This window comes from Vipera berus (assembly GCF_964194415.1).
Source record: "Vipera berus genome assembly, chromosome: 5".
Taxonomy (NCBI): domain Eukaryota; kingdom Metazoa; phylum Chordata; class Lepidosauria; order Squamata; family Viperidae; genus Vipera; species Vipera berus.
The window spans coordinates 96,394,693-96,408,614 of NC_138207.1; the positions used below are offsets into that span (position 1 = coordinate 96,394,693).

At 39.2% G+C, this 13,922-nt stretch overlaps 1 protein-coding gene across 1 annotated transcript in view; it reads right to left on the reverse strand.

Annotated features, from left to right (window-relative positions):
• Window positions 1-4,328: 4,328 nt before the first annotated feature.
• GRID1 (glutamate ionotropic receptor delta type subunit 1) overlaps window positions 4,329-13,922 on the reverse strand; it is a gene marked incomplete at its 5' end in the record, with an annotated part of 689,879 nt that continues 680,285 nt past the window's right edge. The window contains one exon of the mRNA XM_081328616.1: window positions 4,329-5,276. Coding sequence (XP_081184742.1) covers window positions 4,848-5,276 — 429 coding nt within the window. The 3' untranslated portion in view covers window positions 4,329-4,847. The remainder of the gene's footprint in view (window positions 5,277-13,922) is intronic.

Here is a 13,922-nt window from a genome sequence, read left to right on the forward strand (position 1 = left end):
AAGGTTGTTGTTGTTAGCTGCGAAGTCGTGTCAGACCCATCGCGACCGTATGGACAACATTCCTCCAGGCCTTCCTGTCCTCTACCATCTTCTGGAGTCCATCTAAGCTCACGCCTACTGCTTCAGTGACTCCATCCAGCCACCTCATTCTCTGTCGTCCCCTTCTTCTATTGCCCTCGATCTTTCCCAGCATTAGGCTCTTCTCCAGTGAGTCCTTCTTTCTCATTAGGTGGCCAAAGTATTTGAGTTTTAGCTTCAGGATCTGGCCTTCTAAAGAGCAGTCAGGATTGATCTCCTCTAGGACTGACCGGTTTGATCGCCTTGCAGTCCAAGGGACTCACAGGAGTCTTCTCCAGCACCATAGTTCAAAGGCCTCAATTCTTTGGCGCTCAGCCTTTCTTATGGTCCAACTTTCACTGCCATACATTGCAACTGGGAAGACCATAGCCTTGACTATACGCACTTTCGTTGACAGGGTGATGTCTCTGCTTTTTAGTGTGCTATCTAGATTTGCCATGGCTTTCCTCCCGAGGAGCAAGCATCTTTTAATTTCTTGGCTACAGTCCCCATCTGCAGTGATCTTGGATCCCAGGAAAATAAAATCTGTCACTACCTCCATTTCTTCCCCATCTAGTAAGGTAAAAGACCACAATACCTCCTTACTAGCAATCAACACCCAGATGAGCAGAGACTGACATAAAGATTAACACTAGACCAACAATCAAGAAGTAAACAATACTTCTTGCAAGGATCTACCAACTCAGATAAACAATCAAACTGTAAACAACTGTCCAATCAAGGAACTATCACAACCACCTCCTTCGTCACTGACAGGGTAAGTCACCAATACATGAACAGAGAGCAGACTCCACTCCCTTCCAGCACTGGTGAGGCTACCTAGTTGGGTAATGAAATGTCTGAGGAAAACAACAAAGCGCCAAGGATCCCATTTCACATGTCTGTCATATAATTCTTCATCTGATGCTGCCCAGAATTGGGTTAGCACTTTAGGCCTTTGTGAGTCGTGGATCTCAGGTCTAGCCTGTTAAAGTAGTTTCACATGTGGTTGTGACACAAAGGGCTGAATTTCAACTCGATGTCAACGCTGCTAACATCAGATGCTCTTGCTTTGACAATATATGAAGATGCAGCCATTTCCCCCTTAACCTGTGTGTTACTTTTAGAGTTAGAATTAGATGGTGCTGGGGCGGGGAGGAGGAAGAATACAGGTATATATGGGAATTAGTTAGACATAACCACATCATAGTAGAATGTTTTTCAAGGTTGCTTGAAATAGATGATAAGAAATGGCAGGTTGGAGAACTGGAGGGAAGGTCTGCATTTCAAACTAATTGGAGAATGTGATTTATGACTGTTGATTAGAGGAGGGAATTGTGCTTTGGTACTATGTGCTCTGGGGAGGAGAATTTAGATTTTGGCTTTGGCTACTTACCTGCCGATGCCATGCTACTTGAATAAAGATTCTTTAAGGTAAACAATGCCTCAAAGTTCTTTGAAGAGTTTCATCTGTCAGAACCATGACACTCAAATTCCTTTAAAACTGGCAGTGATGGAGATCAAATCATTGCACTTACATTACCATTGTGCTTCTGAGCTGATCTCTCTTTAAAAGTCTTCACCATCATCTCTTTGATTGCCTACAGAATCAAATGGTGACTAAATAAATACACAAATAAATCGATGATCAAATGGGTCATAATGAAATCTAGATCACATTCTAGATGTATTGTAACCTACGGTGCTTGGCTTCAACCTGGCCAACTGAAAAATTACTGTACTATGCTGGTATTAAAAAAATTATTCAAGGCTTCAGAGAAAAAATATTTCATCCTGTTCTGCTTTGATGGGGTAAACGAGAAGGCCCTAGAAATTGAAGCCTTCCTTAATCATTGCAATAGAACATTACTGAAAGAGAAAGCATTATTAGTACTTTATTAATTTCTTCTTTGCACAAATAGTTGAAATATATTTGGGAAATTCAGATCAGAAGCAGCCATTGTGCATTTTGCTATAACAAAGCTTCAAATCCTTACGTTAGCTAATTACCTGAAGACCTCTAACATTTGTTTCAGTCAAATTTATCTCTTCCTCTTAATGTACTTTGTTTGCATTTTTCCCAAAATAACTAAATATTGCATTTTGGTTGAAAGCAATAGCCAATATTTTAATGTTCATGCTTAAATCCTGCAGATAATTTCCCCTCTGAAGACAATAGCAGTGTGAATTTGCAAATACATTAGGTAAAGGATAAACTCTTGCCAAGATTCAAAGACCCATTGGGTGGAGATTCAGGTTAACTGGATTTTTCAAGCACCATTTTTTTTCTCTTTTAGATTATCTACTATTAACTGAGAAAGTGGTCTCTGTGTGTGTCTGTGTGTCTGCATGTTACTATTCATGTATACTGCTAAGCTTGTAAGCCGCCCTGAGTCTTCGGAGAAGGGCGGGATATAAATGGAATTAAAATAAATAAATAAAATAAATATATGTTATGGTTTTTCCTTCCAGAGGAATCTGCCGAAATGAACAAACACTTGACATTAAGAGCACCGCCGTGTTCTTAATTCAGTTAAAAGTCTTCGGCTATATACAGCGGACTCTGGAATTTGCCTCGTAATGTTATATCAGACATGGAAAGAGACAACTTGGTGGTGGTCATGGAAATGAAAAGCTTAACAAGTCTACAAGTCTTCCTTTTCCACATTGCAATGCAATGCAATGAAGGAAGTGGGAGCACTCCATGCTTCATGTTCAACCTGGTGGGGGAAATGATCTACATAGGAAAGTGACTTTGTCTAAATATTTTAGGAGGACCAGGAATGTATTTACATGGCTGCAGGTTGAAATTGTCAGAATTATATCAGATGATCAGCAGTTTGTGTCGATAAGGCCTGAAGGAGATCAAACAGGACCAATGTGATGAAGAGATTTGGGAGAAGTTTCCTTGGACCATGTATCCTTCCTTCCTTCCTTCCTTCCTTCCTTCCTTCCTTCCTTCCTTCCTTCCTTCCTTCCTTCTTTCCTTCTCTTTCTTTCTTTCTTTCTTTCTTTCTTTCTTTCTTTCTTTCTTTCTTTCTTTCTTTCTTTCTTTCTTTCTTTCTTTCTTTCTTTCTTTCTCTTTCCCTGACAGTATGGAGTTAAAAAGTTGATGATCACAAATGCTATCCCATTTGGAGATCCCACACATCAAATAAAGACATTTCATCTATTCTGTAATCCCACCAATGATAACCTATCCCAAACCTTCTTGGTTCAGGTTCCATAAATGTCTCTGTATTTTTTTAATAACAGCTCTAGACCAAAACTACCTTTAAAATATCCCACAGCATCCCTGTGAGTTTGGGACCCCATCACCTGAAGTTGGCAGCAAAGCCTATATAAATATTAAGGGAAGGAATGAGAATTCAGCATTCAGCGAGTGCTACATCAAAATTTGTGTATAGTCCAACCCAGGGAAAAGTGGGGGGGGGGGAAACAAAGTAAACATCATGTTTCCTCATTATCAGTACAACATTTTGAACTAGAGTTTCTTTTTCAAAACTCTCCCTAATATGTAATAAACCTTGAAACATAAAACAAATTGCCGTCTAATTTGACCATATCACTGAAATCAAGCTTGAAAAATTGCTCAGTGCTTGATTCAATGAAGCCAAAATTATTATGATTCTTTTTTTTGCTATATATGTACGACTAAATGGATGAGGAAGAATAATAATAACTCTGATTAGCCATATTGGCAGTAACTTGCACATTCATCACAAACTGCAAAGATTTAATATGCATACCCTTCCCCATCTCAGCTGGACCCACCAGAAACCTTTGGACATCTACCAGTTAGATGCATGAAGAGGAATGCCTGCAAGCAAACACTTGACTAGTAGTTCTATACTGTAGCTTCAGTGACATTGCTGGAAGCTTTATTTAACTGAGATTAGGATAAACATTGGTTATTGATTTGTTGTTGTTGTTAGTTGCAAAGTCATGTCCGACCCATCGCGACCCCATGGACAACGTTCCTCCAGGCCTTCCTGTCCTCTACCATCTTCTGGAGTCCATTTAAGCTCACGCCTCCTGCTTCAGTGACTCCATCCAGCCACCACATTCTCTGTCGTCCCCTTCTTATCGTGCCCTCAACCTTTCTGGTTGTTGATAGTACTCACCAAATCAGACTTGAAACTTTTCCTTTATATGAAGGATGCTTCTGCACCAACCAAATACATTTCAGAATGGATGAAGGATTGATCCTATCATTCAAAACAGTACCCACTGACAGTACCCGTTGTTAAACTGCAGCAGAGAAGCTTGGCCACCTCCCATTTATTACCAGCATCGTGTTAACACTTCAGTTGAACCTGCCACCCTTAAACTTTCAGAAGAGCTGTGAGTATGAGAGAAGAGCAAATGTAAGAGGAAAAATAAGTGGAAAGGTCCTGCCCTGACCCCATACCCAAGAAGTGTTACTTGCCCTGCTTCAAAACAAGAAATCGAAATAAATATTAGGAGGAGATTTTCCCTGCCTTTGGTCCCAAGAATAGGTTGCCTTTGTCACAAGTTCTTCTGCCTTTTTTTTATTCATAGAGAACAAAATTTACAAAGTCTTTGATACATTTTTTCTTTCTTTTTTCTTTCTTTTTTTTGTATTTTTCTTTGTTTGTTTTTTACTGACTTTGAAAATTGGGAATATTCAAAATACACTTTTTTTTAACCCCACTTCATTCTTTCATTATTTACAGATATGTACAAGAAAAATGCAAGAGTCTCTCTCTCTCTTTTTTTTAATCCCCCCCCCCAGTTGTATTAAAAATCTCTGCTGGTCAATGCCTCCGTTATATGGATGTTCCGTGGGAAGGTTCCAGGCCCTCTGGAATGATCCCGCCTGGCATAGACTGGAATGACATGGGAATGGGGGTCTTGACGGGGCTCTGGCGAAATAGTCCTCCATTCGGCGATCTGTGTTTACACTGTATTGAGGTTATTGTGGCTGAGCTGCTCAGGGGCAGCGGCAGATTGCTCCCAGAGGCACCGGACAGTGTCCTGCTGCCCCCGTGGCTTGTCTGTTCAGGTAAAAAAGAGGTGACAGAAAGTTGCGTGTTCTGATATTCACGGACAGGCTCCAGGGCTTGGCTGGATGGCATGCCACCGATCTCCAAGGCTGAGATTTCAATGGAGGCTGGGGACAGTTGCTTGTGAGCTAAGTCTTCGTCAATTAAGCTGTTCATCCGCCGATGGACTTGTTCTAGGTTGACTTCTTTATCCTGCAAGAAAGGGGGAATGAGTAGATTAATCCCTCTCCAAAGTGGTTGATGGATTCCTCAGATGTAGAGGAGATTAAAATGGGTATCTGATTCCCATTTAATTTGCTCTTCTGTCTGAAGTCCTGTGGACTTGTCGACTCTGGGTCTGGAGCAGTATCTCTCAACCTCAGTGGCTTTAAGACAGGTGGCTTTTAACTCCCACAATTCCCTAGCCCAGTGATGGCGAACCTTTTAGAGACCGAGTGCCCAAACTGCAACCAAAACCCACTTATGTATCGTCGGGGGCCGGGTGGGCATGGCCCATTGGGTGGGTGTGACCCATTGGGTGGGCATGGCTGCCGTGGTAACGGCAGACTGGGTGGGACTAAAAAGTTCAATCAATCAATTCCAACTTTGCGAGATTTTTTTCCCCCGCGAGAAGTTGAAATTGATTGATTGAACCTTTTTTTTTTGCACACGATGGTGGAGGCCTAAAGCGAAAAGCTTTTATAAAACCCAGCTGAAGGCCTAGGATTGCGGCGACGGTGTGCGTGCTCACAGAGAGGGCTCTGCGTGCCACCTGTGGCACACATGCCATAGGTTCGCCACCACGGCCCTAGCCAGTTGAGGTCCACCCATTGTAAACTATTGAAATTGATGAATACTGCTCCAGACAACCGGACAGTTTGGGTTGCCTTTTTTTTTGTTACCTACTAGAAGTACAAAAATATGGTCATGCACTGAATGAATTAGTTTTGGTAAATCACAGATTGAAGCTTCTTGTTTTTTGGTGTGTGTGTATGTGTGTGTGTGTGTGTGTGTGTGTGTGTGTGTGTGTGAAGGATCATTTAATCAGCTTGAGTTGTCTTTCGTTCTAGAGTCCCAATTCACCATTGTACATTGATGCAGAGGCTAAAAATCCAGAATCTGGGCCCCATCAATTTTATTTTCTTCCTCCACTCTCCCAGGTATAACCTCCAAGTGAAACTTAAGTCCTTAAATAATTGGATCTTCCATTGTTTACATGAATTATTATGAGCCCTGCATATAAGAAGGCTAGGAGAGAGGGACTGAATCATGGAGATGAAGCTACCATAATTTTAATGGAAGATCAGCAAGGAACAGTAATTTAGAGTTGGGGTGATCTGCTACAAACAACTTTTGTCTGCCTGTTTATGTTGGAGAATTATAGAAAGGAACTAATTGATATTTAATACAATGAGTGAGAAAGAGCTCTATAAAGTTTTTATATAGATCCATAAGTGTGTATATGATATAAGAAATGTATTACCCATATTCATTTTGAATTAAAAATACGTAGTATAGAACTCGGCAGTCAGACTCTGCCTGTATATAATATATCACCGCACTATACAGTATAACTAATTTATACCCCTGAGTTATAATTCTCCTTCTCAGCATATGCTCAAACTATCTTTCCTTATTTTGCACCTCCTCATTTCTCTTCTTTTGCTCAATTTATCTATATTGGTTCATTGGTTATTTGAAGCTTAATGATAAGAAATCTATCTCACACAACCATGTGCCATTGCAACCCTGGGAAGCAAGGTGTGTGATTCTTCTTTGGTTATTAATTGTACAAAAATGTGACTTTTCCCCTCAAGTTTGCTATTTCTTTATCATTTCCCAAAAGATAAGCAGTTCTAAGCAAGTATGTGAAAGTGTTTTGGTTTTTTCCCCTCCTTTTTAAACGTAATAATTATGGAGGCATTTTGGACAGATTCTTCTTGACAAATGTAGATTGTAAGCCAATTATATCTATGCTGAGAGTTGAGAGAGAGAGAGACAGATGTCAACATCTCCACTAAGATTTTTTTTTAAAAAAATATCTATTTGATTAGAAGTGTGAAGCTTCAAGATTATCAAGGCAATATGAGAGAGAGATCTTCTGTGGCTGATCTCTGCACCGTTACATCTGACTAATTACTGCTTTCTGTGTCATCCACCAGAACCTCTGCTGGAAAAGGGCATTTAACATACCAGTATGGGGAAATGGAGGAGAGTTTGAGATGCCATCGTTTGGAATGATAAAATCTTTCATTTTCCTCTAACATGGGCACAGAATATCAAAGTACAAATCACGGCATTAGCACCAAGGTCACAATTTTCATTGGCAATTATAAATACCAGTTGACCCTTACAATACACCCTAAGTGAGGCTCTTAGGAGAATGTCTGAATATTTGGCTTTTAAAGGGGAAAAAAAGGATCTGCATTCTAGAATTTTGTTTTTAATGCCCCTCAAAAAAAATAAAAAATAAAAAATAAGATAACCTAATCACATCAGGATTATATTATAAAATGGTTCATGCCAGATGCAAAATTCAGAAGAGCATCAATGCACCGTCAATAGAACGCCTATGAATAAATATGCCATTTTTACCTTTCAGAATGTAAATACTTTTGTTTTATCTATTCTCTCTTTCTTCCTGCTTCACCCTTAGCAACTACTAATTCTGCTTTCTATCCAAGCTTACTAGAGGCAACACAAGGCAGATGGAATACATGAAGAAGCAGCTGCAGAATTCCATCCTTCCGAGGTAGGTAAAATGAGGACCCAGATTGTTGGGGGCAATTAAGCTGACTTTGTAATAATGCCGCTTGGGGGGGTGTGTGAAAGCCCTAATAAGCAGGCATATACATAGAATGAAGGCTACTGCTAAGCTTGTAAGCCGCCCTGAGTCTTCGGAGAAGGGCGGGATACAAATGGAATTAAAATAAAAAAATAAATTAAAAAAATACAGTAATATCCTGTCAACTCCAAAGTTATTCTGCTTTACCAAACATGTAAAAAGATGTTGTAATTCAATGAAAGGAAAATACATTTCCAGTTTGCAAAGCAGTGAAATTATAAATTGGGATATCCATATATGTATCTCTATCTTTCTATGGGAAAATAAAATGGTACTCTCTAAATTGAAGAAATAGATAATGTTAATTGGAAAAATCCAGTGATGGCTTGGATTCAGTAGAAATTGCTTCTAATCCAATTTAGGGTAGCTACATTTCCTGGATCCCTTTCAAGACACACAAGTGACCTCCCTCCTTGCAATCCAATCTCTTAGTCTCCAAAAGTTGCTTTTAAAAATTGAAAGATTCCCTCACACCTTTTGATCAAAATGAGATGTGAAGAGAATGATAGAGAAGTAAATGCTATGAATTGCATGAGTAGAATCATTTTTTTTTTGCTTTAAAACAACTGTCTTGGGAAAAATTCAAATATAGGCAACAAAGGGTAAGTTAATGATGCCAGTTATGTGTGTTTGCCAGGGTGAGTTTTCATTCAGCAAGTAGCATTTACCCCGAGGAGAAAACTTAACAGATATGGGCACAGAACATAATGCACCTTAAAGAGTTGTGTGACTTACAACACTCACTCACACAGGCACCGTTTCAAAGGAAAACATTATGAAATCCAGATGGTTCTGGATAAAAGTATTTTTAAAAGTTGAGTTCCCACAAACGTGATTGGTCGAATTAAACTAAATGGGGGTTTGCACAATACCCTGAACTGTAAACTTTGACATTGGTTGTATTCATGCAACACATAAGAGGTGTGGTGGGTCACTGTATGAACTCAGCCAAATGCATCCAGTTCATTCCATGGTTCCTGGATAAGAATGGCAGTGAAGATACTGAATAGTCCAGAAGTAGGACACCTTGGCTCTTTTAGGACTTCAACTCCCAGAATTCCTGAGCCAGCATGGCTCAGCATGGAAACCTCTCCATTTCTTCTCAGCATGGCTGGCTCATGAATTCTGGGAGTTGAAGTCCACGAGTCATAAAAGAGCCATAGTTCATTTGCATCAATTATTCATGGTCCTTTCTGTGTCAAGAGGACTCGTAGTGGTGAATATTACTGCACATAGTGCTATGTTGAATCACAGTTCTGAAACTTGATTTAAGTAACAATGAGTTCAGTTCCTGGAAAGATTTAAAATAATGATTTAGCATTATATATTCTGCTATGCTATGAGAGAGAGAGAGAGAGAGAGAGAGAGAGAGAGAGAGAGAGAGAGAGAGATACCAATCCTCACAATGAGGGTCTAACTAATTAAAGTCAACTGGGTTGAGCACAGCCTGACATTGGCCACATTATGTGCTTTTTTCATGGATCTGGGATCATTAATCAGCATCAAGAGAAAAGTTAACTTCCCATGCCTGATGAAGCATTAAAATGGGCAGGAATCAATGGTCTTTAATGTTTAATGAAATATTGAGGGCCATCAGAGATTGGACTTGGATTTACAGAACTTGCTACAAGTTAATCTAATCTGATGCGCTGCCTAGAACTCATGGGAGATGTAGAAAATCTCAATTTGCTTTCCCATAATCTAACATAGGGACAATGCTGTGGGTGTGGGTGTTTCGATTTATTATTCAGTAAAACGGGATACACTTTATAAGGGAAGCTAATCCAATGGCAACGTTTCAGGTGGGTGGGTGGGTGGGGCCTTTCTCTGGACACATATATGATTTTCACAAAAAATTATGTTGTTGTGAAAATGATAGTTTGGGAAACGATATAAATATGCAACAGTCACTGTGGATTTCCCGATAAATAATTTGATTATAGAAATATTTATTAATATTATGTGTATTGGTGAAATTGTTACTATGATGCATTTATGGGTTCCAAGGTTTATTTAGAGTAAGAGATTTATATATATATGTATATGTGTATATGGTTGTTTGGTATGTATAACTTTTATATTTTAATTTTGTTAATTCTGCATCCAGTTTTTTCCCCCTTAAACTAAAACAAGACCGTGTTTTATTTTATAATTGTATCTATATTGAAGGGAGTTGCAAGTAACTTCTTTACTGTTGTTATAAGGGATGGGTGTGTAACTTTTAAACTTTCCCTGTTGTCTCCTTCCCCACTTTTCCCTTTTTGTTGTAATTTTGTATCTTGACTTTTCCTCTTTGGAAGGAAAGAAGAAAGAAAGAAAGAAAGAAAGAAAGAAAGAAAGAAAGAAAGAAAGAAAGAAAGAAAGAAAGAAAGAAAGAAAGAAAGAAAGAAAGAAAGGAAGGAAGGAAGGAAGGAAGGAAGGAAGGAAGGAAGGAAGGAAGGAAGGAAGGAAGGAAGGAGGGAGGGAAGGAAGAAAGAAAGAAAGAAAGAAAGAAAGAAAGAAAGAAAGAAAGAAAGAAAGAAAGAAAGAAAGAAAGAAAGAAAGAAAGAAAGAGGGATGGGAGGGAGGGAGGGAGGGAGGGAGGAAAGATCCCAGCTGTTTTTTCTGGGACTTTCCACTCTATTTTAAATTGCCAACAGTCTCCCAAACAATGGTGTGCAATTGCCATACAGGGTGGCTTGCAACTTTTATCTACAAAGATAAGAGACAATTGTGCATTCTAAGGAATGTGGGAGCTTTTTCAAACCTCTGCCAAGGTTATGTGACATGCAAGTTCTTAACTGCTCCCACTTGCTTTTAAAATGTAAATGCCTCACATATTCTCTGTGAACGCTCTGAAGGTCAGCCCACATCTAAAATGGACGGCCTACAAGTGACTCATTTAGCAATTCTGCATCCACCACCTCTGTCACTACCAATTTGTTTTTACATTTGCAATGCTGTAATTCCAGTTCTTGTCAACATCTGACAGAGGAAACAGGGCTTTGCTATAATAATCAACCCACTGATGGGATGAAACAGAAATAATGTATATATTTATTTGCCATTTTTAGAGTTTCCCACTACGCGCTATTAAGCCAGCTAGATAAAGTGGTTAAGCAATTGGTTTTTAATGTACATTAATTTACATCCTCATTAGTCAAGGTTTCAATACTGAGGAAGGTATAATCATAATGCATATATGAATGGGAAAAAATAAGACTCAATTATGCTCATTAATTTAGATCTGGCAACTGACTTAGTCAAACACCACTTAATGCTACATAAAATAAATGTTGCTGACTGCATTTCAAATAGTTTGCAGAGTTTGGTTCAGTATTTATTTTATATGTTGCAAAAAAAATGACTTCAAAGTCTATCTTAATCTCTCTTCTCCATACAGCTACTTGGAGAAGATCAAGAAGTTATCTGAAGTCCTTGCTGATAAAAAATATATGAAATATTTTGCTTTGAAATTTGCAATCTCTTTATTGACTTGGACATTTATTTCTTTTGATATTCCATTTTCTGGGATATGCAAGTTTAAAATAGTAAAACACTGATGTTTTTGAAGCATGAGATTGCTAACCAAGCTGAGAGAAAGCAACAGGGGAAAATAATTTACTCCCTACAATTTACTTACTCAATTATAAAGGATCAATCAGTGTCTCTTTATCACTGCAGCTACTTCTAGCATTTTGCGAGCACATACAAAAAAATATAATGCATTGATCTGTGTACAGGAATATGCAATTTATGGACAGCCCCTCAAAGACAGAAACATGTATTAGAAATATTGTTATATGTACGTACATGACATTCTCATTTATAAAAAATGGGAAAAGGTATGCAGCTAGGTGGCAATTTGTTCTCTGCACCAATATTTTTAATACATTGTATTTCATGGAAGTAGTATTCTTTTGTTCTTCCCCTTTTTGCTTCTTTTGCTAAGGAGCACCAGCTCCGGTTTGCTCTTTTGCTGCAAACAGTGTGTTGACTAGGTCACACAAGGTAACGGAGGAGCATCCAGAAAGCATTGTGCTTCATGGAACAGAGCTTTATGGTCTAAACCCACCATCTTTTGGAAAAGCTGGTCATTGTTAAATTGTGTTGGGTCACTTGGGCAGGAAAGAATTATAAAGTTACCATATGATTACATTTTTGAACTGCACTCTTCCTGACAGAATGAAATACTAAGAAAGCAGCTCTATTTGGCCTATAATGCCGCTTCGGGTGTGTGTGAAAGCCCTAATAAGCGGGCATATACATAGAATGAAGGCTACTGCTAAGCTTGTAAGCCGCCCTGAGTCTTCGGAGAACGGCGGGATATAAATGGAATTAAAATAATAAAATAAATAAAATATTGGTCCTTTCTGTTGGTTGATACAAAGGAAGCTTGGTGTGCACCTGACATATAGTTAGTTTAAATATCTGTGTGAAATGGTCCGACACTGAGTTGTTCCCAATCCAGAGAAGAAATGAACTTTCATTGTTTATCAGGAATGGTTTTTTTCCTGATATCTGCCTCGAATGTAACAGCATGTTACAGCTATTTAAACAGACATAAAGATATGAAAATACGATGTGCATCACACACACATATGTATATTAGTGTAGGAATTAGAATTTGTGCAAGAATGCTGAAATCTTGCGTGATTTATGCATTTTCTTCGTGTTACTTATATACTGCGCAGTATTAAGTCAGGGCTCTGCGGAGGACAGTGAAACATAGCTTCCTGGTGCCTAGATCATGTATGGATTGGATTACTAATTCTTTAGTTTTTTTTAAAAAAAAAGTGTGGGGGGGAGAGCTTCAGATTTCATATATTTAAGGCAAGATTCATGAGTGGTGGTAAAGCTCTGTATGCAGAAATATAAAGTTTTAGTTCCTGGAAGGAATGTTCAGGAGCTCGTGGGAATGAGATGCTGGAGCTCCCACGGACTGAACTGAAAACCTTTTCCTAACCTTGAACCCTCCAGAGGCACCACAGCTGCTTGTATGCTGGCTGAGACGTCTAAGGGCTTCCCTGGCCAAAGTATCTGGAGGACACCAAGCTGAGGAAAGCTGTAGTAGATGATGGAGTGGTGAATACCAAAGGTCTGATTGAGAACAGTGAGGGAAGAAGCACAAAAGGAAGGCAAATGAGAATGTTCTCCTTGGGAATGCCAGATCATAGTGATCTGCTTTGATTGGCATGCCCAGCTCTCCAAGAAAGTTCTGCTTGAAAATGGCAGGGTTGAAAGCCAAGGATATCTCTGTCCCGCCATGGTAGGTGAGCATTCGCCGCAGGCATGGAAATGGGAGACAGGGGTGGATGTTGGGATGACTGCAAGCATTGGCTTAGTTCACATGTGGTACAGAAATGCTCACCGTGGTCCTGAGACCCAGCCTCACCTCACTGGCAATCTCCATGGGGTGGGGGGAAGAAGGGGGAAGGAAAAAAGGGTCAAAAAGAGTGGCTTTCTCATTTTTTTCCCCTCGTGTACTTCAGCCAGTGTCTACCTTTATCTGTGTAGATTTTGGTAATGCATAATTTAAGGAATCCTCTTTACGCACTTGTTGTCATGTAGTCAAATGATACAATGAAGGAAAAAATGCTACAATACAACCATCCTGACTTTTCCTTCACAACAGACAGGCAACAAAACTGGAAATGGTCATAAAAAAGTAGAGGGGAAGTAGGCAAATTAAAAAAAAAGAGAGAGAGAGAGATGGTGAATAGTAATTACTGACCCCTTCTGCCTCCGTCTTCGTAACTATATCCAGCCCCATTGAGTTTAGCTTGATACCTGCAGAAGAGCTGCACAACGTTAAGCTCTAACTTTTGTTGCTTTAATTTTAGCTTTATTTCACTAATCTACTGACAACTGAAGCTAAAGATCTCAGCTCTGCTAGTTTTACTTCCATATCCATGAGCAAGCTTACACATACCCAGATGTACATGCACACACACACATGCACACACACACACAAATTTGCTTTTCCCAATAAAACATCGTGCAAATAAGACGCCAAAAGCTCCTCTGACTTGTCT